General features: G+C 48.6%; 1 protein-coding gene across 2 annotated transcripts in view; it reads right to left on the bottom strand.

The window, feature by feature from the left end:
- The window catches only part of EMB2739 (embryo defective 2739), a 48074-nt gene extending 23151 nt beyond the window's left edge, over positions 1–24923 (bottom strand). The window contains exons 1-3 of one of the 2 annotated variants that reach the window (XM_086806405.1): positions 24744–24923; positions 20635–24496; positions 20376–20505 (exon numbers count right to left, since the gene is read on the bottom strand). In XM_086806405.1, coding sequence (XP_086662531.1) covers positions 20860–24195 — 3336 coding nt within the window. In that variant the 5' untranslated portion in view covers positions 24196–24496; positions 24744–24923 and the 3' untranslated portion in view covers positions 20376–20505; positions 20635–20859. The remainder of the gene's footprint in view (positions 1–20375; positions 20506–20634; positions 24497–24743) is intronic. The other variant, XM_086806406.1, reaches the window with a different exon arrangement.
- Between the last annotated feature and the right edge of the window lie 506 nt (positions 24924–25429).

Here is a 25429-nt window from a genome sequence, read left to right as displayed (position 1 = left end):
ATTTGGGCAAAATTGCAGCAAATTGCAGTGCAAATCAAGGGACTTTTGTGCCGATTTGGTTGATTTGCATGCAGGCAATCGCATTTGATGCTGTGGATAATGTGTTGATGCCTTACAAGCACTCAATGTGCCTGTAAATCAAGGGGCTTTCATGTATTTGATGTACATGTGGCCAGGGGGAAGCATCGTGAACACTCTGGATGCCTTCATGTGCGTCAATGTACCTTGTATGATCAGAAATTGATCTCAAATCAAGGGGCTTTTCAAGTTTGTATGCTTGTTGAGCTTGGCAAAGCAGCAGGCAAGACATTTATGCCTTGAATCCTCAAAAATCAGCTTCCACTCAAGGGGCTTTTGCCCAATTTCTGTTCGGGACTGTTTTATGCAGTGTACAGGACTGTAAAAGTCTGATTTTCACTCATTTGGACAGCCAGGAGAGCATTTATTGCTATTGTACCTGCTGGTACAGATTTGGCACAGCTTTGTGCATGTTTTGGCATGGCTGTACACTGTTTTGAGTGACCAAAAGGTTCAAATTCAGCTGCTGTACTTGCCGGTACAGGTTTGGTACATCATTGGTGAGCACTTGGTACTGCTGTACAGTACTTTGGAAGGGCAAAAGAGCACATTTAAGGTGCTGTCCAAAATCTGCAGCAACCAGATTTTGGTGTTTTCATCACATAAAGTGGGAGAAAAGTTGCATTCTTGCTTCCGCAGTGGGAGATAAAGCTTGGGAGAACATTTGTGAGCACTTTGTGTGCTTAGGGTGCAGTGTTTGCACATCTTTTGGTGCAGTGTTTGCACATTTTGCAGGGAGTCAGGCATTGACAGGTTGCATTTTGCTATGGCAACCACAAGTGAGAGCTCTTCATTGCTTCACATCAAGAAGCTTGAAGGCTCGCATAACTATGATATTTGGCAAACCCAGTGCTACAATGTGTTGCTCCAGAAAAAGCAGCACAAGCCTATCAAAGAAAGGGGTGTGATGCCCGCTTCTCTTACTGCTGAAGAGTGGGAAGATATGGATGAGCTGGCAAGATCTACCATCATGTTGTCTGTGTCAGACTCATTACTTTTCAGCATTCGTGAAGAGAAGACAGCTTGGGGAATGTGGCAGAGATTGCAGGACTTGTATGCCCAACAAAGTGCCTCAAGCAAAGTGTATTGGTTGAAGAAACTCATAGGCCTTCAGATGAAGGAAGGGGCTTCTATGACAGCCCACCTAAATGAGTTTAATGGTATTGTCAGCCAGGTCATTAATCAAAAGTTGGCAATGGACGATGAGTTCAAAGCCACTTTTCTGTTATGCACTTTGCCAGAGAGTTGGGACACATTCAGGACAGCCACTAGCAATTCGAATGCTATGCTGTCATATGCAGATGTTGAGGGTGCTCTTCTTCAAGAAGAGATGAACAGGAAAAACAACTCTGTTGGAAAGTCCAATGCAATGAATGCACGTGGGAGATCCCAGCAAAGGGGAAAAAGCCAAGAAAGGGGAAGGAGCAAGTCTCGCTCCAAAAAGGATTTGGAATGCCATTATTGTGGCAAGAAGGGACACGTTAAAAAGCAATGCTACAAATGGAAAAATGATCAAAAGGAAAAGGGAAAAGGCAAAGACAAAGAGAAGGATGAAGCCAAAGATGTAAAGCCAAAGGGCAAAAGTGGAGTCAAGATTGAAGAAATCAATGTGTCACATGCAGGTGGCAGTGAGGATGAGGTCCTCTTTACGTCTTCACTTGATGCCCATTCACTTCTTACAGGTGGTCATGGTATGCACTCATGGATCATTGATTCAGGTGCCTCCTTTCATGTCACAGGTTGCAGAGACTTGTTTGTCAGGTATACTGCTGGCAATGAAGGAGTGGTTTATTTGGGTGATAACCATGCATGCAAAATTCTTGGCAGAGGTGATGTGAGGCTTGTATTTTCAGATGGCTCACAACTTATGCTCCATGATGTTAGGCATGTGCCTGAGATAAAAAAGAATCTGCTTTCTACTGGACAGCTTGATGATGCTGATTATGTTACCACATTTGGTAGTGGAAAGTGGAAGATTAGTAAGGGCTCACTGGTTGTTGCCAGAGGCTCTAAGGTGGACACTCTTTATTTTATGCATGCAGGTGTTTGTCACCATGCTAATGTAAATGCAACCGAGCTGCCGGAAATTTCTGTGGCATAGCCGGTTGGGACACATGAGTGTCAAAGGAATGGAGCAATTGTCTCGTTTGGGTTACTTGCCTTCTCTAAAGTTTTCAAGTTTTCAGTTTTGTGAGCATTGTATATATGGTAGGCAACTACAGTGCCCCCACAAGAAAGCTCTTGGACAGAAAGATGCTCAGTTAGAGCTTGTGCATACAGATGTATGTGAAATGCCTCAGCTTTCTTTGGGAGGGGCAAAATATTTTGTCTTTTATTGATGATGCCACACGCAAGGTGTGGGTCTATCCTCTTCGTTTGAAGAGTGATACATTCTCAGTGTTTCAGAAGTTTGTTGCTCTTGTTGAGAATCAAACTGGCAAAACACTGAAAGCTTTGCGTTCCGACAATGGTGGAGAGTATATGTCCAAACAGTTTCAGGACTTTTGTGATGCTAAAGGCATCAAGAGGGAGCTCTCTACTCCTTATGATCCTCCACAAAACGGGACAGCAGAGAGGATGAACAGGACCATACAGGAGAAGGTCCGTTCTATGTTGTCACATGCTGCATTATCTCATGGTTTTTGGGCTGAAGCTGTTATGACAGCCGTTCACCTTATAAACAGGTCACCTAACACGAGGCTTGGTGGGAAAGTGCCAGAAGAAGTATGGACAGGGAAGCCTCCGTCATACAAGCACTTGAGAGTGTTTGGTTGCGTTGCGTACGTGCACATACGCAGGGAAATGCGCACCAAACTTGATCCTAAGTCTCACAAATGCATATTCCTAGGATATGGTGACAGAGGTGAAATGGGGTATAGACTTTGGGATCCCATAAATAGAAAGATTATACGCAGCAATGATGTCATTTTTGATGAAACATGCATGTATAAGGAGCCTGCAAGGCAACAGGAGCCTGGCAGAGTCATCTTTGATGATGATGGACATCATGGACAACAACAAAGGGCTGTAAATCAGCCATTACAGTAGGAAAACCAGCCCTTAAATGGTGCTGAAAATGGTCCAAATGGACAGCCAGAGATGGCAGAAGATATCCCTATGGATATACCACAGTTAGAGGATATACCGGGCATGATTTTTCAGCCTTATGGCATGGAACAGGAGCCACCAATGGGTGATATGCAGACTGGACAGCAACCTGCAAATGATGGTCATTGGGTACGGAGGTCCACTAGACCCTCCAGAGCCCCTGACAGGTTTGTTCCAGGGGTTGACTACTTGATGCTCACTGACTGTGGGGAGCCCTCATGTTATAAAGAGGCTTTACAGAGGGCAGACAAAGCTCTATGGGAGCGTGCCATGAAGTCAGAGATGGATTCTCTGCATAAAAATGGAACTTGGAAGTTGGTGCCTTTGCCTGCAGGCAAGAAGGTTTTGCCATGCAAGTGGGTATACAGGCTCAAAGTTGCACCAGATGCAAAGCCAAGATACAAAGCCAGGTTAGTGGCTAAGGGCTTCAAGCAGAAATATGGTGTGGACTTTGATGAGATCTTCTCTCCAGTGGTCAAAATGACCACACTTAGAGCTGTGTTGGCTTTGGTTGCGCATGATGATCTGGACTTGATTCAGATGGATGTGAAGACTGCTTTTCTTCACGGTGATCTCCATGAGGAGATATATATGCAGCAGCCAGAGGGTTATGCAGTAAGTGGAAAGGAGAAGCTTGTATGCAAGCTAAAAAAGAGTCTTTATGGGCTCAAACAGGCACCAAGAGAATGGTATCATAAATTTGATACATTCATGAAATCTCAAAAATTCAGGAGAAGTGACATAGATCACTGCTTGTACACCAAGAAAGCTTTGGATGGCAGTCTATTGATCCTCATCTTATATGTTGATGATATGTTGATTGCCGGGAAATCTCGTAAAGAGATGGATGCATTGAAAAAGAGGCTGCATGAAACCTTTGATATGAAGGATTTGGGTGATGCAAATCACATCTTGGGTATGCGGATACTTCGGGACAGAAATCAGCATGTGTTGTATTTGTCTCAGAAGGAATACATTGGCAAAGTCTTGCAGAGGTTCAATATGGACGGGGGGAAGAAGACTAGTACTCCTTTGCCTCCATATGTGAAACTCAGTGCTATGGACAGCCCACAGTCAGATAGAGACAGGGCTGATATGGCCAAGATTCCGTATGCTTCAGCTTGTGGCAGTCTTATGTATGCCATGGTTGCTACTAGGCCGGACATTGCATTTGCAGTGGGAGTGGTTTCTAGATACATGGCCAACCCTGGCAAGAAGCATTGGGAAGCAGTGAAAGGTGTCATGAGATACCTGAAGGGCACACAGGATTTGTGCATTAGCTTTGGCAAACAGGATGCATTAGTGCATGGTTACACGGATTCGGATTATGCCGGTCATCCAGATAACCGGAAGTCTACTACCGGTTATGTGTTTACATTCACAGGAGGTGCTGTGTCATGGATATCCAGGATGCAGAAGTGCACAGCCTTATCTACTACAGAGGCCGAGTATATTGCAGCCACAGAGGCTTGCAAGGAGGCATTATGGCTATCTCGGTTAGTGGTTGATTTGGGTTATACAGGGGATATTCCATTGTTGCATTGTGATAGTCAGAGTGCCATCCAGTTGGCAAAGAACCCTGTCTTTCATGCAAAGACGAAGCATGTGGATGTGAAGTATCACTTCATCAGAGAGGTGATAGAGAACAAGCAAATTCAGCTTGTTAAGATTCATACGGATGACAACCCGGCTGATCTGTTGACGAAGAGTTTGCCTCCGGAGCGGTTTGCTCATTGCAGACACTTGATGGGCATTGGATGAGGCCATTTTCAGCCTTGATATGGCCTTGTATATTATCATGTACATGCTGATTTTTTTTCTTTTCCTTCATTTAAGGGCACTTTGCCTTTAAGTGGGAGGTTGTTGGGGTAAAGGCGTTATGCCCACCCTTATAGTGTGTACAAGCCCATAAGTTATAGCACATAGTACACTTAGTACTTTTAATGTACTAAGTGCACTATGTGTACTAGTGCAATATACATGTGTGATAGGGGAGTCACACACTCATGCCTCATGAGTTGACTTATCCCCACAACTCTCTCTCTCTCTCTCTCTCTCTCTCTCTCTCCCTTGTGCTTCTCTGTGTATGTCTCCCATGAATGAACTCTAACCCTAATTCTGGTTTTCTCCCCATCAATGTATGCATTTTGGCCCCCCTCTCTCCAGAGGGCATGTATACGTGGGGAGCCGCTGCTTGGTCGACTTCGTCACGGCCTACTCTGGGATACGAGACGGAGCAGGACAGCCATGCCATCAGATTCATTAGGAGCCATCCTCACCTTGTTCCTTCACCGGATTTCTCGTCCGCCGGCTAGACATAGAAGAGGGATCTACGATGGGAGCTCCTCAGCAACCTCACCATATGGTTCACCTGGAGAGCCCGTTGTTTCAGGGCCTTTGAGGGGAGACTGGAGCCACCAACACAGACTGTTCGAGGGATCTGGCAGGAGTTGATTCACACCCTGCGAGGACAATATGACCGCATCCGGGGCGACTCGGATCGAGCGATCTTGCGGCGCCAGGCCTTCCACACCACTTGGCGCAGCGGCCCCTTCTATACTCTACACGCGGGTACCCCCCGCTGACACTACAGGCCACCTATTTGGATTTTCCCCCCTCCTATTGTATGATATAGCCTCAGTTATTTGTACTGTTATTTGTACTTTTTTGCACCTAGGGAGAGTCTCCCTAGCTGCCTTGATTGGCTCTCTGCTCTGCCTTCTTATGAGCAGGAGAGGGTTTTGTAGCCCAGTGGGGCGTTTTTTTATAACTAATGAAAGGATCTTTTCTCGAGAAAAAAAAAAGACTTGGGTACTAACGTTGGTGCTGATATATGCCTGAATAATACTGATATATACCTGAATAATACTTGGATTAATGCTTACTATCCTGATTAATGTTTATGGATGCTTGATGATGCCATGCCACTTGTACACCTGATAGGTGTGCACATGACATTCCCCTCTGCTAAACTGTTGCTGGTGGTATACCTGGCAACCTTTCGACTCCTCTGGTGATCCTTCTCCAGTGAAACCACTGCCTCCTTCTGACTTCTTCTGCCGGGATTGAGGTCAACTGTAGGAGTTGAATCCTTTGAGCCATAGACTTGTCTACTGCGGGAACTGAATGGCAAATGCTGCTAAAACTGCTTGGAAATACTTGAGTCACCCCTGATTTGTCTGTGGAATCCTTTCACCCACCGTCTCCGTCGTTCCTGAACCTCTGAACCTCTTGAGGCGATGTTGGAGCAAACTTCCGTCTTCTTATGTGGAAGAGAACTCCTTGCTGCTGCCAGTCGAAGCCCAAAACTTTATTTACTCCTTTGATGATGGTATCATTCTTCCCCAGAGAACTCAGGGGAAAACATGTATGCCTTGCAGATGCAAGACTGACTGCTAGGATGACTGCTATGCAAGCCATGTGCAACCCTATATGCTGTGCAAGAATACAGATGGATGGGTTACTAATGCATGCCTAAGGGAAAATCCCTAAGGATGGCTTGCAAGATTTTGAGAACGGGATTTAACTGTGCGGAAGCGATTAACATGATGACTGACTAAATGACTGATGATGGAATGAAAATGATCAAAGGCTGGTTACCCTGTAACGCTCTAATACCAATGTGACATGTGAGGGATTGATCGTAGTAATCACAATCTTAGGCTAACTAAACTTCACTTAATGATGCTTAAGAGATAGACAAATAGTGTCAATGCAATGCAATGCAGCTATATTAGATGAATGGGTTACAATGAGATCTAAGTAGATCTATGATGCTGTCCTAGATGAAGATCCTTCTCGGGATGAGAGGGATAGGCTGAATGCTGATGATGACTGTTCCTTGCTCCAATGCTGAGGTCCACCACTTGAATGCCGGTTTTCCGATTAAAAGAACTGGCTCGCTGAAGCTCCCGCCGTCACCCCCCTGCTCGCGCTGCTCGCCTTCGCCTCCCCTTCCTCGCGCCCTGTCCCCCGCCTAGCAGCGCTTTTGCGCCCCCCCCTCTTCTCGCCATCGCGCCCACCCCTTCTCCTCGCTTTCTCTCCCTCTCTCGCGCTGAAGCGCCCCCCTCCCCCCCCCCTTTCATTTCGCCTTCGCTCCCCCCCCCCTTCATTTCGCCTTCGCTCCCCCCCCCCTTCATTTCGCCTTCGCTATCCAGTTCGCCTTCGCTCTCCAGTTCGACTTCGCTCCCCCCCCCCTTCAGTTCGCATTCGCGCCCCCCCCTTCAGTTCACATTCGCGCCCCCTCCCCTCGTCAGCGCCCCGTCCCCCCCCCTCCGCCAACCCTCTCTCCCCCCGCCGCCTTTCCTCTCGCGCTGCTCCCACCCCCCCTGTTTCTTCGTCGCCTTACCCCCCCCCCCGTTCTAGCTGTTTTTTCCGCCCCCTGGGGTTCTTTCTTTTTCTTTTTTCTTTTCTTTTTTTTTTCTTTTTTTTTTCTCTCTTTTTTCTTTTGTTTTAAAAAAAAATCCTCCCGCCTTCCGTCTCCGCCCTTCGCGTGCAGCTCGGTTCTTGCAGGTATCGCATTCACTCCACCTTCGCCACAGCTTCAGACTCTGATGGAGGCTCCTCCCGCCCCACCTCAGAGGGACTCTTCTGCAGCCCCCTCGACCGCCCCTGAGGATACCCCCATCAGGCTTTCTCTTTCGCCAGAAGAGGAAGCGAGCCTCGCCGCAGAGGTGGAACGCCTCCAGGCACATTCCACCATCTGCCGTATAGTCGGCACTCGCCCCAGCAGAGGGGAGATCCGGGATCTTCTTCAGGCCCGCCTTCTTGCAGATGTGGGCAAGATCCTGGATGTACAGCTATTGGGCCGTGGACATTACCAGATCGAGTTCGAGGCCGCCCAGAGTTTTGCCAAGGTCCTTGCCATGAGTCCCCTTGACATCAGGGGTGCTCGGGCTTTCTTCAGACCTTGGCAGCATGGATTTGACCCAGCAGCGGCGGAGCAGGGAGAGCGCCTTTTTCATGTTACAGTTTGCTTCCCTGGACTCCACCGGGAGTATCTTCCGCTCCTCCCCAGGCTCGGAGCATTGGTGGGCTCGGTACTAGAGACTGGCCCCTCAGCTGCTTCAGTGGTGGCCAGAGCAGCTGGGCTACCTTCGGTCAGAGTGTTGGTGTCTGACATCTCCTCCCTTCCTAAGGTCATTCAGCTACTTAGGATAGGGAGGGGATGGATAGATCAGAGAGTGGAGTTCTCGGGGCTCCCGAATCAGTGCTTTATTTGCAGACAGGTCGGCCATCTGGCCAAGGCCTGCCCTCGCAGGAGACCCCGACCCTCACCACAACAGGCTACTGATGGCCCGCCCACAGATTCGGCTCGGCAGGCTGCCTCCGGGACACCTGCTCAGGCCACAGAGGCCTCAGAGTGGCAGCCTGGACAAGGGCGCCGCCGAGGGAGACAGCCACAGCAGCACGTCCAGAGACCGCTGCAGCAGCAGCCACAGCCTCAGCCTCACTGGGTTCCCGTGAGGAACAGCTTTTCTCCCCTCCAGGAGGAGACCCCCGCGGCGACGACTGAGGACCAGGAGATGCCAGCACCCCCTCCTTCACCCCCCCCACCCCCTTCCCCCCCACCGCCTCGCTTCCACCATCGCCTCCTCCCGCCTCCGCTCCGGTTTTGGCAGCGGCTCCCTCTCCACCCCCCCCCCTCCTCCCCCTCCGCCCGCCTCACCTTCCCGGGAGGCCCTGGCAGTTCCTTGGCGTTTACCTGCAGTCCGGAGAACGCTGAGCACTGACCTCGCTCGAGCATCACAGAGGAGACCTATGCCGATTAGGGCTTCACGGATTTCATCTATCCGCAGTCGGCTGAGTCGCCTTGGCATTAGACAGCGCTCGGAGGCTTTTGATTATACCTTCACACGGCTTTTTGGAGCAGAGGGCCCCCGTGAGCCAGCACCCATCCGAGTTCATGTAGTGATACCTCCGGCCCGCGGGGAGGAGGCACTAGACTCAGTAGTGGCCTTCTCGTTCCCTCTATGTGGCCCTTGCGACCGGGAGTGGACTCTAGAGCTCGCTCTCAGCACTTTGAAGACTCAAGCAGTTGAGTTTTCTCATCACATGAGCGATCTGGAGGTGACAGATGTGATAGGCCGACTTTGGGAGTTGGCTCATTTTTTCTTGGATCCCGGGAGTGTGGATACCTCAGGGATTTGGCATTTGGTCGTTCGCATAGTGGCAGACTTAGCACGCGACCCTGGATATGTGTGTATACACGAGGTTGCTTTGTCAGGGCAGGAGGCAGTCACCATAGGCCACAGCCACTGGCGCCTGATTCGGGATTCTCGCAGCACACCGGGTGGGCAGATTCGCAGCCGCTCGGATGGGGACTACTCTCCATCCAAGCCGCTTGCGAAGGCCCGCCGCACGGCCGAGACAGCATCCACCTTAGCAGGGCATCCATGAGGATCATCTCATGGAATGTACAGGGCCTTGGCGGAGCACATTTTATACGCTATCGTGGTTGCTTGAGGCAGGAGCTTCAGAGATGCCTGGTTGGTGGCAGCATTGATATTTTGATGATGCAGGAGCACCACTTGGGTGAGAGCAGGATCCGGAGATATGGTTCGGTGATGCCTGGTAGATGGGACACTTTTTGGTCTGCAGGGTTTGGTCCTTTGGGTGGACAGGGAGGAGTATACATGGTCATTGCAGATGTATGGCGGCAGGCCATTGTGGATCGAGGGATCATTGTGCCTGGCAGAGCACAGTATGTCATTCTGAGGATGCATGATGAGCTATTGGGCGTGCTCAACGTCTATGCGCCCAATCATGCTAGTGCCAGAGCAGAGTTCTGGACCCAGGTTACGGATGCATTGCCAGAGGCCGCACATTGGTGTGTCGGGGGAGACTTCAACATGCTTGAGGACCCGGCAGATAGGGTGGGAGGCAGTCATGTTACAGTACACGGCACGGAGCTTGCAGCTTGGGACCGGTTGTGCATGTCACTGAGGATCACTGATGCATGGCAGCATGGGGCTTTCTCCCGGTCTCAGGACAGTCTTAGTTTCTCCCGGTCGGATCGCCGGCAGGGAGGGACTAATCTATCATGGATTGATCGCTTTTATGTGGGTGACTGGTTAGGGGAGCGAGGGGGCTCCGTCGGCATTCTCGCTGGCACCTCATTTTCAGATCATGCGCCAGTTATCTTGACATTGGAGGAGAGGACACGGGAGCCCAGCTTGCAGTTGAGGATCCCAGAGAGGGTACTTACAGATCCCAGTCTCGCTGAGGACATTGAGAGGATCTGGCATGATAGTCAGTGCTCTGACCAGGATGCAGCGGGCCAGTGTGCCCAGGGACTCATCGATCTTAGCTCTTTTCTGCATGCTGCAGCTTTGACACGGTTGGGAGAGATTCGCGAGAGGGAGCATCGGCTGAGACGTAGCCTTGCTTCGCTACAGCGCCTTCAGGAGCAGCAGCCTGCATGTGAGTGGGTGGCGTCCCAGCTGAGCCAGGCACGCCAGGAGGTTCGAGAGGTAGAGGAGCAGAGACATGAGTTTTACTATCGTCGTCAGGCCTCTCAGTGGACGCAGCTTGGCGATAGAGTGACTGGAGAGTTTTTTGAGATCACTGGGCCCCGACATGCGCGAGCAGGAGTCCGCCAGCTTGGTAGACCGGATGGATCGGTAGCTACTGAGCTCGGGGAGATCAGAGCCATTGCCACTGCATTCTATAGAGACCTGCTTTCAGCGGAGCCTGCCACTGAGGATCGAGATGTTTGCAGACAGACTGTGTGGGCCCATGTGTAGAGGAGGGTCACAGACCGTATGCGTACAGTTCTAGGTGCGCCTCTGTCAGAGATTGAGCTTGCCGAGGCCTTGAGGGTCCTGCCGCGACATAGTTGCCCAGGGGAGGACGGACTGACGCCGGCCTTTTTTATGCGCTATTGGGACCTTTTGGGGCCGGGCCTCCGCAGGGGCTTTCAGCATGTTTTGGACACTGGGGGGATGCCGCAGAGCTTTTCAGAGGGCTTGATCTATCTTATCCCCAAGGGGGAGGGAGTATCAGATGATATTAGGCATTGGAGGCCTATTACGATCCTCAATACTGGCTACAAGGTCTTAGCAAAGGCCTTGAGTTTGAGGATCCAGCCGTTCCTGGGGGAGTTGATTCATGCTACTCAGACAGGATTTGTCAAGGAGCGCAGTATCCTTGACAACATCTTTACTTTCTGGGAGGCGACGGCCCGAGCTAGATTTCTTAGCGAGGACTTGGTCGTGATGCTTCTCGACTTTGAGAAGGCATACGATAGAGTTGATTGGGGTTTCTTAGAGGGCACTATGCTTCGCCTGGGCTTTGAGCCAGGATGGATCAGAGGGGTGGCGGCTCTGTATTCCACAGCTCGCAGCCAGGTGTTGATTGCAGGAGGACGGGGGCCGAGTTTTGAGCTGACCAGATCAGTCCGTCTCAGGGGTGTCCCCTCGCCCCTTTTCTTTTTCTCTTCTTTGCGGAGGCTATGAGCATGTATTTGACGACAGAGGAGGTCGGTTTGGGACTTCAGCTCCCAGTCCGGGGGGAGGACCTGCTTGATGCTGAGTTTGCAGACGACACGGGCTTATTTTTGCATGGCCAAGAGGCCAATCTTCTTCGGGCAGAGCAGTCGCTCCAGGTTTTTAGTGCAGCTTCGGGAGCATTGATCAATTGACGCAAGACAGTGGCCTTTTGGATCAGTAGTGCTCCCACTCCGGCATGGAACCCAGACCCCGGTTTTAGATGGATTCCTCCAGGCACAGCAGTGCGGTATTTGGGATGCCAGATTGGCCTAGATTTGTCACCTGAGCAGCAGATTGCCCCGCTTCTTCTGAGCATTCGGAAGAAGCTTTTGTATTGGAGTACAGCTCGACTATCCTTGGCTGGGAGGGTGGTGGTGGCAAATCAGGTGCTGTTAGCGACCATGTGGTACATTACGTCTTGCTGGATCTTCTCGAGCTCTTGCATCAGCCAAGTACAGAGGCTGATCAGGAACTTTCTGTGGTCTGGGCGAGACGGTCAGCCAGCTCGGGCAAAGGTTGCAAGGGCAGTTATTACACTTCCGCTTGCTCAGGGAGGTTTGGGCATTATAGATCCAGTCGATCAGAGTAGAGCTTTATTGGGGAAGCTTATCGTTCGGGGGTTGCTTCCACGCGCTGAGCCTTGGAAAGAGCTCCTCTTGCAGCGACTGCAGGCTCGGGCGCCCCCAGCAGGGGGCACTTGGGCACCAGAGATTCGCTGGATCTTTATAGAGATGAGGAGGACAGGCCTCAGTAGAGGATGGGAGGACAGATTTGCTTTGAGTATCCTGAGAGCTTGGGAGCTGCCGAGACCGGGGCTCTGTCAGCAACCTCCTTCTTGTGTTGAGGAGCGGGCCAGACAGCCGCTCATCTGGAGCCCAGCGGTTCGCACAGAGCAGGGTCATATGCTGGGTTCTCGGCCTCGGCTAGCCTGGGGGCCTTTAGCAGCAGGCCCAGCTCGTAGTTTTGGAGACTGGCAGGCCTTCTGCAGTCTACCAGAGGAGATCCAGGTGGAGAGGCTGAGTCACTTCAGAGGGGGGTTGATTATAAGGGATGATATTCAGGAGGCACTCACAGAGGAGTGGTTCACGCCTCTCGAGCCAGTGGCCCCACGGTGGATGGGAGCCTTTACACACTTTGAGATCCTGATTGCTGTCAGAGCTTGCACTGAGGATGGCAGTTGCCTCTACTATGAGATTCAGGATGAGGGTAGACTCCAGAGAGTGGAGGTGGAGTCGCCTCTGGTTGCAGAGTGCACCTTTCAGAGGATTCGGGTAGTGGCCGCCGCTTCTCGGAAGTGGCATATTGACCCCGACCCTGCTAATGTGCTCCCGGATTGGCGCATATGGGCATATGCAGCGCGTCCCTTGGCCCGGCTACAGTGGGACCCCGGGGAGTACGAGTGGCATGATCCTTATGCATCCCTTGAGGCCACAGAGATCACCTTTTTCCAGTATACTGTTCGGCTGGGGCGACATTTTGACGGCGAGGAGGACGGTCTCTCCAGCGGCAGCGGGGCATTGGCGACTACAGGGACTCTCACAGGAGTTCCTGGAGGATTTTTGGGCTCGGCTCTGGGCTAGTCGACAAGCCCGCAGGATCTGGACTTTTCAGTGGCTGGTCGCCCACAGGGGCTCAGCAGTTGGTACTTGGCTTGTTTACAGCGGTCTTCCGGCGGCCTGCGTCCGATGCGGCCACCCTATGGAGACACAGAGACATTGCCTTTGGGATTGCCCTCAGGCGCAGCAGATTTGGCTGCGGATGCTGCGTATTCTGGCCCCCCTCTCTCCAGAGGGTATGTTTACGTGGGGTGCCGCTGCTTGGTCGACTTCGTCAGGGCCTGCTATGGGCTATGAGATGGAGCAGGGCAGTCAGGCCATCAGATTTATTAGGGGCCAGCCTCGCCTGGTTCCGGCACCGGATTTCTCGTCCGCCAGCTGGACACAGGAGAGGGATTTACGATGGGAGCTCCTCAGCAGCCTCACCATCTGGTTCACCTAGAGGGCCCGGTGCTTTACGGCCTTTGAGGGGAGATTGGAGCCTCCAGTAGAGACTGTACGGGGGATTTGGCAGGAGTTGATCCACACCCTGCGAGGACAGTACGACCGCATCCGGGGAGACTCGGATGAGGCGATCTTACGGCGCCAGGCCTTTCACACCACTTGGCGCTGTGGCCCTTTCTACACCTTACACACGGGATCCCCCCGTTGGCACTACAGGCCACCTGTTTGGCTCTTCCCCCCCTCTATTGTATGATTTAGCCTCTCAGGTCTTTGTACTGATGCTTGTATTTTGCAGCACCTAGGGAGAGTCTCCCGGGCTGCCATGCTGTATTCTCTGCTCTGTCTCTCTTATGAGCAGGCGAGATCTTTTGTAGCCCTACGGGCGTTTTTTATATAACTAATGAAAGGATCTTTTCTCGGAAAAAAAAAATGCCGGTTTTCCTCTATGTAGGAGGTAGGAAGATGACTTGAGTGCTGAATATGCTGCCTGTGGTGCTGAATATGCTGATTTGATGACTATATGCTGGGTGACCTGTTGTCCCGCTGACTTCCCTTATCTCCTAGGAAGGAAACGCTGAAGAGAAGATGAGATAACCATGCTGAAATGATGCGTTGCTTATATATGAGAGCATGGCTGCTGGTCGGCCAGTGTGCTGCAGTCGGCCAGCCTATCTGGGACCTCACGACCTCATAAATGCATAATCGCTGTTGTCAGCTGCCCATAATACGCTGTCGGCTACCCATAATATGCTGTCGGCTGGTGCTAACAGCCCCGACCTGATGCAAATAAATGCCTTACATGCTAATGAAGACTAAGGTACTGATGTTGGTGCTGAAACAGCCCCATATACATGCTTATGCTGATATATGCCTGAATAATACTTGGATTAATGCTTACTATCCTGATTAGTGTTTATGGATGCTCGATGATGCCATGCCACTTGTACACCTGATGGGTGTGCACATGACACGCTGCAGGTACAGGTGTCAGCACGCCATGCCCTCTCTCTCTCTCTCTCTCTCTCTCTCTCTTGGCAAACAAGTGGCTGCAAGCAGCGCTGGGCAGAGCAGTGCACGCTTTTCTCCACGCACAAGAGGAACTGTAGGCGGCTGCTGGACAGAACAGTACACGCTTTTCTCCATGTGAAAGGGGGATCGCAGGAGAACTGAATTTGCTCTCTCTCTCTCTCTCTCTCTTTCTTTTCTTTTCCAGACAATGTATCAGATGTCACATGGTTGTAACTTTGTTCTCATAGGTCACTTTGGCCTTTTGAAGACGTTAATATAACATTTCATTTCATTTCTCTCTCTCTCTCTCTCTCTCTCTCTCTCTCTCTCTCTCTCTCTCTCAAAACGGGGAATTCTGCAGGGAGGGCTGGTCAGGCAGATCTAGCACAGGTACGTGCTCTCTTGGGAGGACTGGCGGGCTGGTCGAGCTGCAGATGGTTGTAGGAAGGGAGGCGCAGGACTGCACGTCCCTGTCTTTCTCTTTCTTCGCCAGTAGGTCGGGCTCAAGGATGCGCAAAGCCAGGACTTCTTTGAGGCTATCTATGGGCTGTTTTGGTTGGCTGCAAGTACAAGTCACTTGGATGTGTTTCTTGGCATGGGAGTGATGCAAGCTCGCATGGCTGCATGCTCATTGAGCATATTGTTTTCTTCCTGCTGGAAAGAAGCTGGAAAGGAACAGAGGGACCTACAATCGTGGGCATATCTATGTTTCCAGATGTTTCATGAGGGAACAAGTCACTCGATGTATGGCGTTGTTAGCACTGTCTTTGAATGGTGTTGTGTGGAAACAGGACAAGTGTTTCAAGGGGAAACAGGCCTAAGGGTTTCATGCGGAGACAGGTCATAGGTTTCTCGAGGAAACATGGTTTCTCGAGGAGATAGGTCACATGCAAGTAGAGGGTACAAGAATGGACACATGTTTGGCTTGTTACTACTGATTGGTCAAGGGTTCAGGAATCCATGACTGAGATGGATAGTACTCTTGGAAGGCAAAGAGGGTTGGTACAGGTGTGTCAACTGTATGGTATGTTGTGCTGTGATGCGAGTTCTCTTTTGGGAAACGGTTTGGAGTCGTCATCATGATGCAAGAGCACTGTATGTGTCAGGGTGTGATGCCGTTCATAGGGTGGTGAGAGGCTATGGATGGTTGTGGCAAAGATTCTGTATGCACGACTCAATGTGTGGGAGTCTTTTGATGAGAACAATGGCTGGACTTGTTTGTGGATGCTGAGTGGACAAGAAGCCATGATACATGGTCTTTGCAGGCTTTAGGAGTTATACTGCGATGGCCGATTTCTAGCCTTATTGTAATCAAAGCTCTTATAATCAATTAAAGAAATACCGCAAGGCGCGCTACTGCGTTTTGGGGCCAATCGGTGTCCGTGTATTGTTTGCAGGAGCACTCTAGCTCCCCTTGTTTGTTTTCCTTTTCTTGGTCCTCAAAGGTGTTGAAGTGTTTTGTATGCAAGTTTGTTTTTGCACCGCCCTTTGGTTTTATCTAAAAACCGAGGCCAATTTACAAGGTTCCGTTGCCGGGACAATCGCCAACTTTCCTAAGAGGGCAAGCTCGTGGTTGTCTCATGAGAGTCACATCAAAAGCTTTAACATGTGGAAAGTGAAAAGGAAGTGCAGGAGGCAGTGCAAGACTGTGTGTCTTTGCCTGTATGAGGCGAAGAGAAAAAGCTAAAGATGTAGCTCAGGAGAAAAGACACCAAAGATAAGAAGTAGTCGGCCAGGAACAAGAAGCAGTTGAAGTGTTATGGTGCAAAACATGGGTTGAAGACTATGGCTTTCGACAATTTGTCACCGGTGGTATCTTCACGGAGACTTCATGGGTTCGGTGTTGGATATGATAATTCAACTATGAATATTGATCAAAACATACTCAAGGTGGATCAAAGCTTGTACAAAACATCATGAACATGAGGGACAAAAAACTAGTATATGTAGAAAATTGCTTTGAGATTAACACAACAAGACACTAATTATGATTAGGTATGAACCAAACTTACATAATCACTTGATCACGACTTGTACCTTATTTAGAGACCCCTCTACCCTATTTTTAGTTGCATGAGTTGCATGAACCATATGCACCAACCATTTGTAGGCTTTACACCAACCACTGACCACTAGCCTAGCCACCACACAAACCCAAAGACCATAGCAAGTGCATTAGATGAGATGAATAACTTACTTTTTTCTGTGGACTAAGGAATTGGGATTACATTTATCCAACATTCGGAAGGCAGCTTCTTTCTATGTTTAGTAGTGGTGGTGTATTATGCTTCATCAGGGACTTGGGCTTACCACTTGGGTGGAGTGCAAGCAGGTTTTGGGTGCCTGAGGATGTATGAGATGAGGCTCAGTCAAAAGCGGAGAAACTTGATGAGGTTCTTATTCCCAGGCAGATATTGGCACACAAGGAAAGAAAGGTACAAGGTAAAGTTTCATGTCGCTCGCTATTCTATGAAGTTCAAGAGCTATTCACCGATGGATGCGAAGTGGATGGAGGAGGGTGACTTAGCAGATCCACCTTAGGCATTGCAGCTTTATCTTGATGCCTTTTTGAAGCCGACTCTTGCTACGGCTCATTCAGGTTTAGCAGAGCTGGGATCTAGAGCATTGCCTGATGCTCAAGGAGTCGCTTGGTGACATCTTTGTATTCACCTGAAGGTACTGATAGCTGACAGTACATCCGCTTATGGGACTGCTATGATATAGTGTACTAGTCACATGTGATGGTAAAGTTGAGTATGGTTCACAATCTGCCGCACTATGGACTATAACTGCAACTATGGATAACTCTGTCTACACCTATGGTTAACAGAGATGGTTTTTTGCCTTTGGAACTAAGGTATGACTGAGGAAGATTGAGACATTGATCTTTGTCATATGGTTCTGGTTGTTCTTGACCACAGGATTGGTCAATTGGATATTGAGATGATGCTATTTGTGGAGCTGGTCTCCTTTGGAATGGCATGATTTGGTTGAGGTCAAAGTCTGCGACAACCTAAGCTAACACTTCGAGACTCTACGGAGGGCATAAGTCTTGCGAGCAGTCCTAGAGTTGGTTTGGTTCATGGATATATGGATCGAAATCTATTTGTACATGTATGCATGAGGTATTATTGTATTCTGGTGCCATTGGATCCCGGTACCCTCGAGAATACATTGGGAATATCCCAAATTGTGTCATGTGCGTCATGTATGTTGGTATGATACGTCAAGTACTTTATTATGTTCATGGATGCACCATTGGGTGTGGCTCTTGCGGGAAGGCCATAAGCAGAGTGGGTAAAGCATCAAGAGAGACATATGTGGAAAGTACTTGGTGGATGTATTGTTTGGATGCATTGAGTGCTTTCATATGCTCATGTTGTACCACCAGTCGTGGGTCCTGCAGGATGCCCTGGGCGTAAGGCTTGCGAGCAGCCCTTAGACTCTTACTTTAGAGTAGGTAACACATCTTGAGGAGCATATTACTTGCGAATGCATATGGGTGTCATATGTAGAATGATGCATGGTTTTGTTTTTGGCTAACACACGTTGACGTTGGTTTATAGCATAAGATCTCCGGTTTTCTTTCTTAAATAGATTTTGTTTCCAAGAGTGAAAACGTCGGAGGAGAGGAAGCATATTATGTACTTGGTTAATAATCCTCGGATTAGTGGGCCTAATCCAACAAGGTTAGGGGAGCCCTGGGATTAAAAGAAAGCAAGCAATATGGGTGGCAAGGTTATTATTAATAAATCCATGTGTACTAGCTATTTATAACAGTTTGGTTATTTATAGCGAGAGTGGGCACTATATAAGTGAACCATGGATTATTGTTGTTGTAACCTCACTGTTGGTCAGAGTTTGACCAAGACTCCAGCTACATGTGTAGCAGAGCATAGATCGGCATGCAGAAGGACTAGCATGGATCTATGGGAGTCACACCTTAGCCTCTGGCTCGGGGTGGTTCAATGCATAGAACCTATGGTTGGGAGGTGAGCTAGCCGGCACCCCTCTTAGGAGGTTTGTACTAATCACTCGTATTTTTTAGTTTACGAGATCCGTGGGGTTGTAACACCCTAGGTGATTCACACGTAAAAATTCCAGTGCAACTAGGCGCTAGAGAGAGCTAGAGAAACAATGAAGGAAGCCATGACTTCTTCAAATGAGGAGGAAGATTTTCAGGATATGGCTGAGGAAAGTGACTTCAATGACATTGATGTAGAGGTGTATTCCCCTAACCATGAAGTGGACACGCATTACAAGAAATCACACAAAAGTAGTCAAGCACGCAAATATGTGTGCACATTCAACTTTGCCATGGAAACACCTCCCTTTCATGAAACTTGTAAAGCTTCGGCATTTCCATGCACAAATCTGGCTCTTTGGAAAGCACAAGTCAGGACCCTGGGCACTTGGGTCCACATAGCCACAATAAAAGCGACACAAGGCTGGGGAGGACCACTACGGTGCCAAATGATGACATAGACTTCCACAAGACACTATGGTACCGATCAAGTGGTCCAAGATAAGGATAAGATGTTACAATATGAAGTCATCTTCAAGTTGGAGCTACCAACGAACAATTAGAAAATGCATCCAATATTTCATTCGAGTAATCTTGTGGAGTACCATGGACCATAGCTGAGTACTCCGTCAAATCAAGGCGAACCCCCAAGTTTGGTGGATGATGGACTACAAGAGGTGCTGGTGCCAAAGCAAGTTGTACTACATTGGAACAAAAGGAGTTCTCGTCAAAAGTAGCTCCAATACCTTCTCAAGTTCAAAGGTTGTCTGATCTAGCAGGCAGTGTCATTTGATGAGGATCAATTCACGTACAAGGCTCGGCCATTGTTGAGGGCTTACCAGGGGGACATGCAGCTGAGGACATATGTGATGCAAGTGGGGGAGAGTGTGACACACCTCCACAAGGGGACCAGAAAGTAATGCGCAGCGAACGGGCAGGCTGGAACAGGGCCGGGCTGCAGCACATACAGGTCAGGAAGCCCTGAGTCGGGCAGCCTGGGCAGTTGTCTGGCAATTCAAATAGGCATAAGGGCAGGTCGTACAGCAGTTGTACAGGTTGGCCAGCCACCCATTTTACTATAAATAGGGTGTTTGGGTCCTATTTCAGCATCTCAGGATTCTGGGGCGGCTCAACCATCAGCAACACAAGACCACGGAGGATTGGATCTCCATCCTGCATTTTCTGATGAGAGACAGCCATCTACAACAAATCTGGGCTGAGATCAAAGGAGATCACATTCTAATTATCTTTTCTATTTTCAAAACATTTTGTTGTTCATTTCATTGTACATAATAATAGGGTTAGGTCTACTTCAGTGTGCTTATTTTTTAACGTTTTCTGCTGCTCTCTCTCACACACACACATGCACACATAACACTTGCATAGCATTAATAGTCACTCATGACCAACTTTCCTCCCTTTTCAGGCCTCACATATGGGCCTGTAATACTTTTGTCTTTTCCCTTAGCACAATCGTGTCACCTGCATCAAAGGGAGTTATGTGGCAGGGAGTTATGAGGCTAACTTGCCACATCAATGCCTGTGTAACAATTCAGAGACTCAATCTTGACACCACACCATATATGCAGTTATGTTGAGACACAGCAAGTCTAATTCTGATAATAAACTCATATAAAATACTGCCTGTATGTAGTGTGAGACTAATACCTTTTCAAATCTTTCAAAAAAATTGCAGACATTGATTGACCCTCGTGATCGCATCAGTGATTTATCCAAAACAACAGTTGCACACAGTTGTCCCCAGTTATCCGTGGCCTCTTCAATCTTCTTCTCATACCTTCAAGAATTTTTCACACAGATAATTAAAAGAAAAGAACCACTGCTGTTAAGCGCTAGCTTGAAATGAATGGTGTACTAAGATAAACACACCACAACAAGATAGACAAGGCATACAAAGAAAACATACCAACCATGTGCAAAAAGAATGAGAACTGAAAGTGTGGCCGCCGTTGTCATCTGACAAGAGTCACCTTAGGCTTACATCTGCATACAGCCAATGCACTAGCAGTGCAAAAGGGGCTGTTGCATTGCAACTAATTGCAGGTACAATTAAGCCGTTGAAGTTGGAACTAGCCACTTAGAAAAAGACATATAGAGAAGCATGAAGAAGCTTTCTTCTGCATACCAAAAACTACTTCTCTTCTGAATTGGCCAGTGCATCCTGAGTACAAGTTGCTATCTTTGAACTTGACCTCTTAGCTATCTTAAGGAGTGTGTGCTTTATCTGTATAACTTCCATCTTCTTCTTTTCATCCAGCTCAGAGCCCCTTCTGAGAAAGTTGTCAAGATAGCTTAAGAAACTCGACAAAGCAGAGAGATCATTGCTTTCCATCAGGGAACCATGCTGCTCAAGGTTCACAGATATCTCTGGCTTAGGCTGCAAACTCTCTGATGCCAAAGCATTCAGACAACTTAAAAATCTCAATGTATACGCTGACACCCAGCTCACAAACACTGCAGCAACCAACCTACCAAATTCTTGGGGTAGAAGGAGCACTGTTGATATCAGATGTGATGTGGGGCACTGCATTCTTAGAAAGAGGAGGAGACCAGAGACTGCGTCACAGTGTCGTGAGGGATCAAGGAAAATTGTACAAGACTTGACAAAATCTGTAACAAAAATAGGTGCAACATTCTGCATCTCAGCAACAAGCAACCGCCACAAATACTGCTGCTCAAAACAGTCCCAAGAAAGCGAGTTCTTTATCAAATTTGTTATGCACACTGGCTGTAGTCCAAAAACTGACATCTCTTTGAGACTAAGCTTCAGCTCAAGTTTTGACAGCTCCACTGGATCCAAGACAGATACCAGTAACTTGATAACTTGCTCTTTCCCTCTGCACAGGTCTGAAAGGTGACTAAAAACCAGAGAAAGCACAAACAAGAGCCTGTGGATACTCCATGTTAAGCATGTCTCCAAGTCTTGGAGTAGCACTGGCTGCAAGTCATCATCTGCTTCCTCTTTGACTTCCTCTTTCAGTGTACCATTGGCAAGCTTGGAATCATCAGCAGATGGTAAAGCTCCAGAGCAGGCACTACCTTTCTTCTTGACCCCCTTCAAATACTCCTCATATGCTTTGAAAGCATTTGCAACAGCAGGTGGGCAGCATGCCTGTACATTGCTTGTGACTTCTGAAGCTTGGCTTGAACCCATCTTCCATAACTTTGCAGGTAATTCATTGATCTGCATTCCCTGATGCCAAGAAAGAGCAGAAATTCCTCCAGTTTCACTCCCTTTTGACGAGGGTGATTGTCCATTATATCTATGATCAGATTTTACAGAAACTTGCATGGCCACTTCTGATTTCAGTTCCACATCAACAGAGGTATAAGATTGACTGGGATCCTCTGCCAGCCTGCAGACATAACAAAGGAAACGAGCACCAACCGCAAAACCTCCATTGTGCCAGGATAATAGCATTCGCAGCAGTTGTGGATGGTGAGACTGTGAATACATGCGGAAAACTGCAGATGTGACTGACATTATCTCATCGCTTTCAAGGGATGATGAATGTCCACATAGTGGTGCAAATAAGTCATACCCACTGCCTTTCAACACACCAGAAACCTTTTGTGCAAAGATTTCAGAACTTTCTGCACCATGGTCAGCCATTTCACTAAAGCTACCCTCAGCTTTTGTTAGATCCTTCCTCATATCTGTGGTAACTTTGTCAGCCTCAAACAAAAAAGATAGTATTAATTTCTCAAAAACGTTAACAGCCTCTTCTTGGGACCTTGTCAGCGCTTTAGCAAGATCATCCAGGGTTACCACATCTATGCGCCTCTTCTTGCGGGCTATGTTGTCCATTGAACCATCACTCAACTCCATGTCAGGCTGGCCCAATGATCTTGACTCAACCGCTTTATGATGGTTTCCAACGAAAATCTCATCTGCAGCACAGTTCACTTCTGATTTGATAGGTGCTTCAATCTGCGATGAAAATGAACTCTTTGCACCGGCCATGGGAGCTGGACCAACACCGGGAAATTCCTGTTGAAAAACTTCCTGCTTCGTTCCCTTGTAAGCTTCAAAAGAATCTGCTTGGCAGTGCATTGGGAAGTATGCAGCAAGTTTCTCTCTGAGCCAAGGGACAACATGAGGACTGGATGATAAAGGCTCCAAGGACCGCACTACACCTTTGCCTACTAGGATGTCCACTGATGCCACCACACCATGAAAGATCAGGTCTTTCCTGGAAGGGTCATAGTGCTCCATACAGAGGAACAAAAACTCTAACAAAGAATGTGTTATGTCCATGTATTTGGGAATGGAGTACACCATGAGAAGAAGAGCTGGCTCGATATTCATTATGTTGTCTGTCTTGCTCATGAAGAAAAACCAGTCATAGAATAAAGCTAGTTTTGCATTAGCCTCTGCATGATGGCTTTTGCAACATTTCAAAAGCCACCCTACTACTGCCCACCTTGGCACAATATCAGATTGAAGGATCTGGTTTGTTGGATGGTGAACACAACAAATAAAGCGAATGAGATCACAAACCAAGGTCTCGCTTCCTGGTGCTGACAAGTAGCGCTGAGCAAACCATGCCTGATACCGTCTCTGATTTCCCATTCGGACATATGTGAGCATGAACCTGATTTGTGCTTCCATCTCCAGGGTTAGGCGAGAAGCTAGGTACCGGGCCGGCGTTCGCACAACATATAACTGTGCAATATCTGCAAACCCAGCCGCATTGAAAGCAGAAGGATTTGAGAGTAGATCTTTCCATACAGGCTCAAAATCTGGAATGAAAGCCACATCCTGCAAGAGGCGCACCAGGTCCCGTCCTATGACAAGACAATCTTGAAAGCAATCTCGAAGTATCTTTACACAAAAGGCCGCTTCATCCTGCTTCAACTCATTTAATGCAGAGTTCTTTGCCATGAAATGGTCTGGTAAGAGCCGAAGAAAGGTGAAGAGTGCGCTTGTCAGCAGTCCTGGGTTCCCAGTCAGCCAGATCCAATTGCTGCAAAAGATATCCAGCATTTGACCAGACAGCCACACATTCCAGTGGCTGATGTCCCCACCGACAATGCACCGTAGCAAACACTGGCACAAAGTATCCACTTCCGAAGCAGACAAGCTTATCAACTGCCTCACTAGCCACAGAAGTTGCATGCGGGACTGGTCAAGCAGCTTCGGATAGGATTCATTCACAAGGCGGAGGAGGATCGACACAAAGCAAGCATACCCATCACTGGTGACTGCTGCAAGGTGTGTGATGAGGGACTGCTGCATTCGGGGCTGCGTCAAGACACCATAAACTAGCGCTTGGTTCAAGTGCACAAGATCAGCAGCCGACTGCGAGAGAAGCTGATATGGGGGTGCTAGCTGGGATTGCAAACTTGTAAAAGACTGAAACAAGCTACTTTCAAACTCATCCTTTGCATCATAAGGACCCTTTTGCATCAATTTGCTCTCATCTGCTGCCTCCTGGGGATGTCTATGCATCGATTTTGATGCCATCACAATGAAATATACGGCACCTCCGTCTACAAAGAGGTGTCAAGGAGCACTTAAACATCTGACAAGCAGACTTCAAGGGCATACTGAGGCCCTTTCTTTTGCCCTTCTAGAAGCTTTTAGAGGCCATCCAGATGCCATCTAACCATTACAATAATGAAAAAGGGTTGCAAATGGCAACTAGGTGTGCTTTTGCTGATCAGTCAACTGCAAGCAAGTGAAAAGAATGTGTGTGGGATAATAATTCTACAGCTTGAGGAGTTTAAACCTGGGTTTAACCTGAACAAACTGCATCCAAGTTTCCCTGCAGGCACAAAATGAAGAATTTATACAAAGCAGACTATAACTTCACCTGTGTGTGCAAGAAGATTGTGGTGCTGGTCATGTGGGTGTGTGGGTCTGTATGTGGGGAGGGCGGAGAGGGCCCGGGAGGGGGCGGGGGGGCCGGGGCGGGGGCGGGACAGGAGGGGGGGGGGGGGGGGGCGCGGGCCGGGGGGTACGCTCTAAGAGGGTATTCTTGCAAGAAGTAATGAGGAAAGAAAGGAGTATACCAGGATCGCCCACACGAAGGGGAACTGACCAGAAGCTTCACACGGTGAAGGGGCAGCCCCCTGCCAAAATGTAACCTTGGCTGAAGAAGAGCATGAAGTAAAACAGCCCGTGATGGCCTATTTATAGGAAAAGGGAACCCAACAAATTTCCCACGTGTGCTTCCAAGCCTTCAAAAGTTCAAACGTGTGAGATGGGATATGTTTCTTTTGTCTAATGGGTCTTCACACACACCACGAGAAGGTGGCGCGTGGGAGGGTTAAGACGGGGGGATGGGCAAACGTTATGTATGTAACCACCTTAACAAGTAAACAAAAAGGGCTTATTGCCAATAGCCCAGACCTCGTTGGTTTCTTTTCGGAGTGTATCAGTCCAACAAGGTCTAATGGACATGCAAGCTATTGTGCAGTAGAGATTATTGCACTATGTGAAAGCCCATATATGTACGCGTGTATGTACTTACCTTTATGAGTGTAACTATACGTGTGCACGTGCATGCATGGTGGGTGCATACATGCATGCGTGCATGAGTGCATGCATGTGTGTGTGTGTGTGTGTGTGTGAGAGAGAGAGAGAGAGAGAGAGAAAGAGAGCGAAGAAGAAGAAGAAGAAGAGAGGAAGAGTTGCTAACATATAGCACTCTTCTATATTCAAACTCAAGATCCCAACAAATTCAGTATTTGCCCCA

This window comes from Cibotium barometz, chromosome 12 (assembly GCF_041138505.1).
Source record: "Cibotium barometz isolate CiBa-2024 chromosome 12, ASM4113850v1, whole genome shotgun sequence".
NCBI classification, from domain to species: Eukaryota; Viridiplantae; Streptophyta; class Polypodiopsida; order Cyatheales; family Cibotiaceae; genus Cibotium; species Cibotium barometz.
Note: the sequence above shows the minus strand (reverse complement) of the source record. Positions and strands in the feature narration are given on the sequence as shown.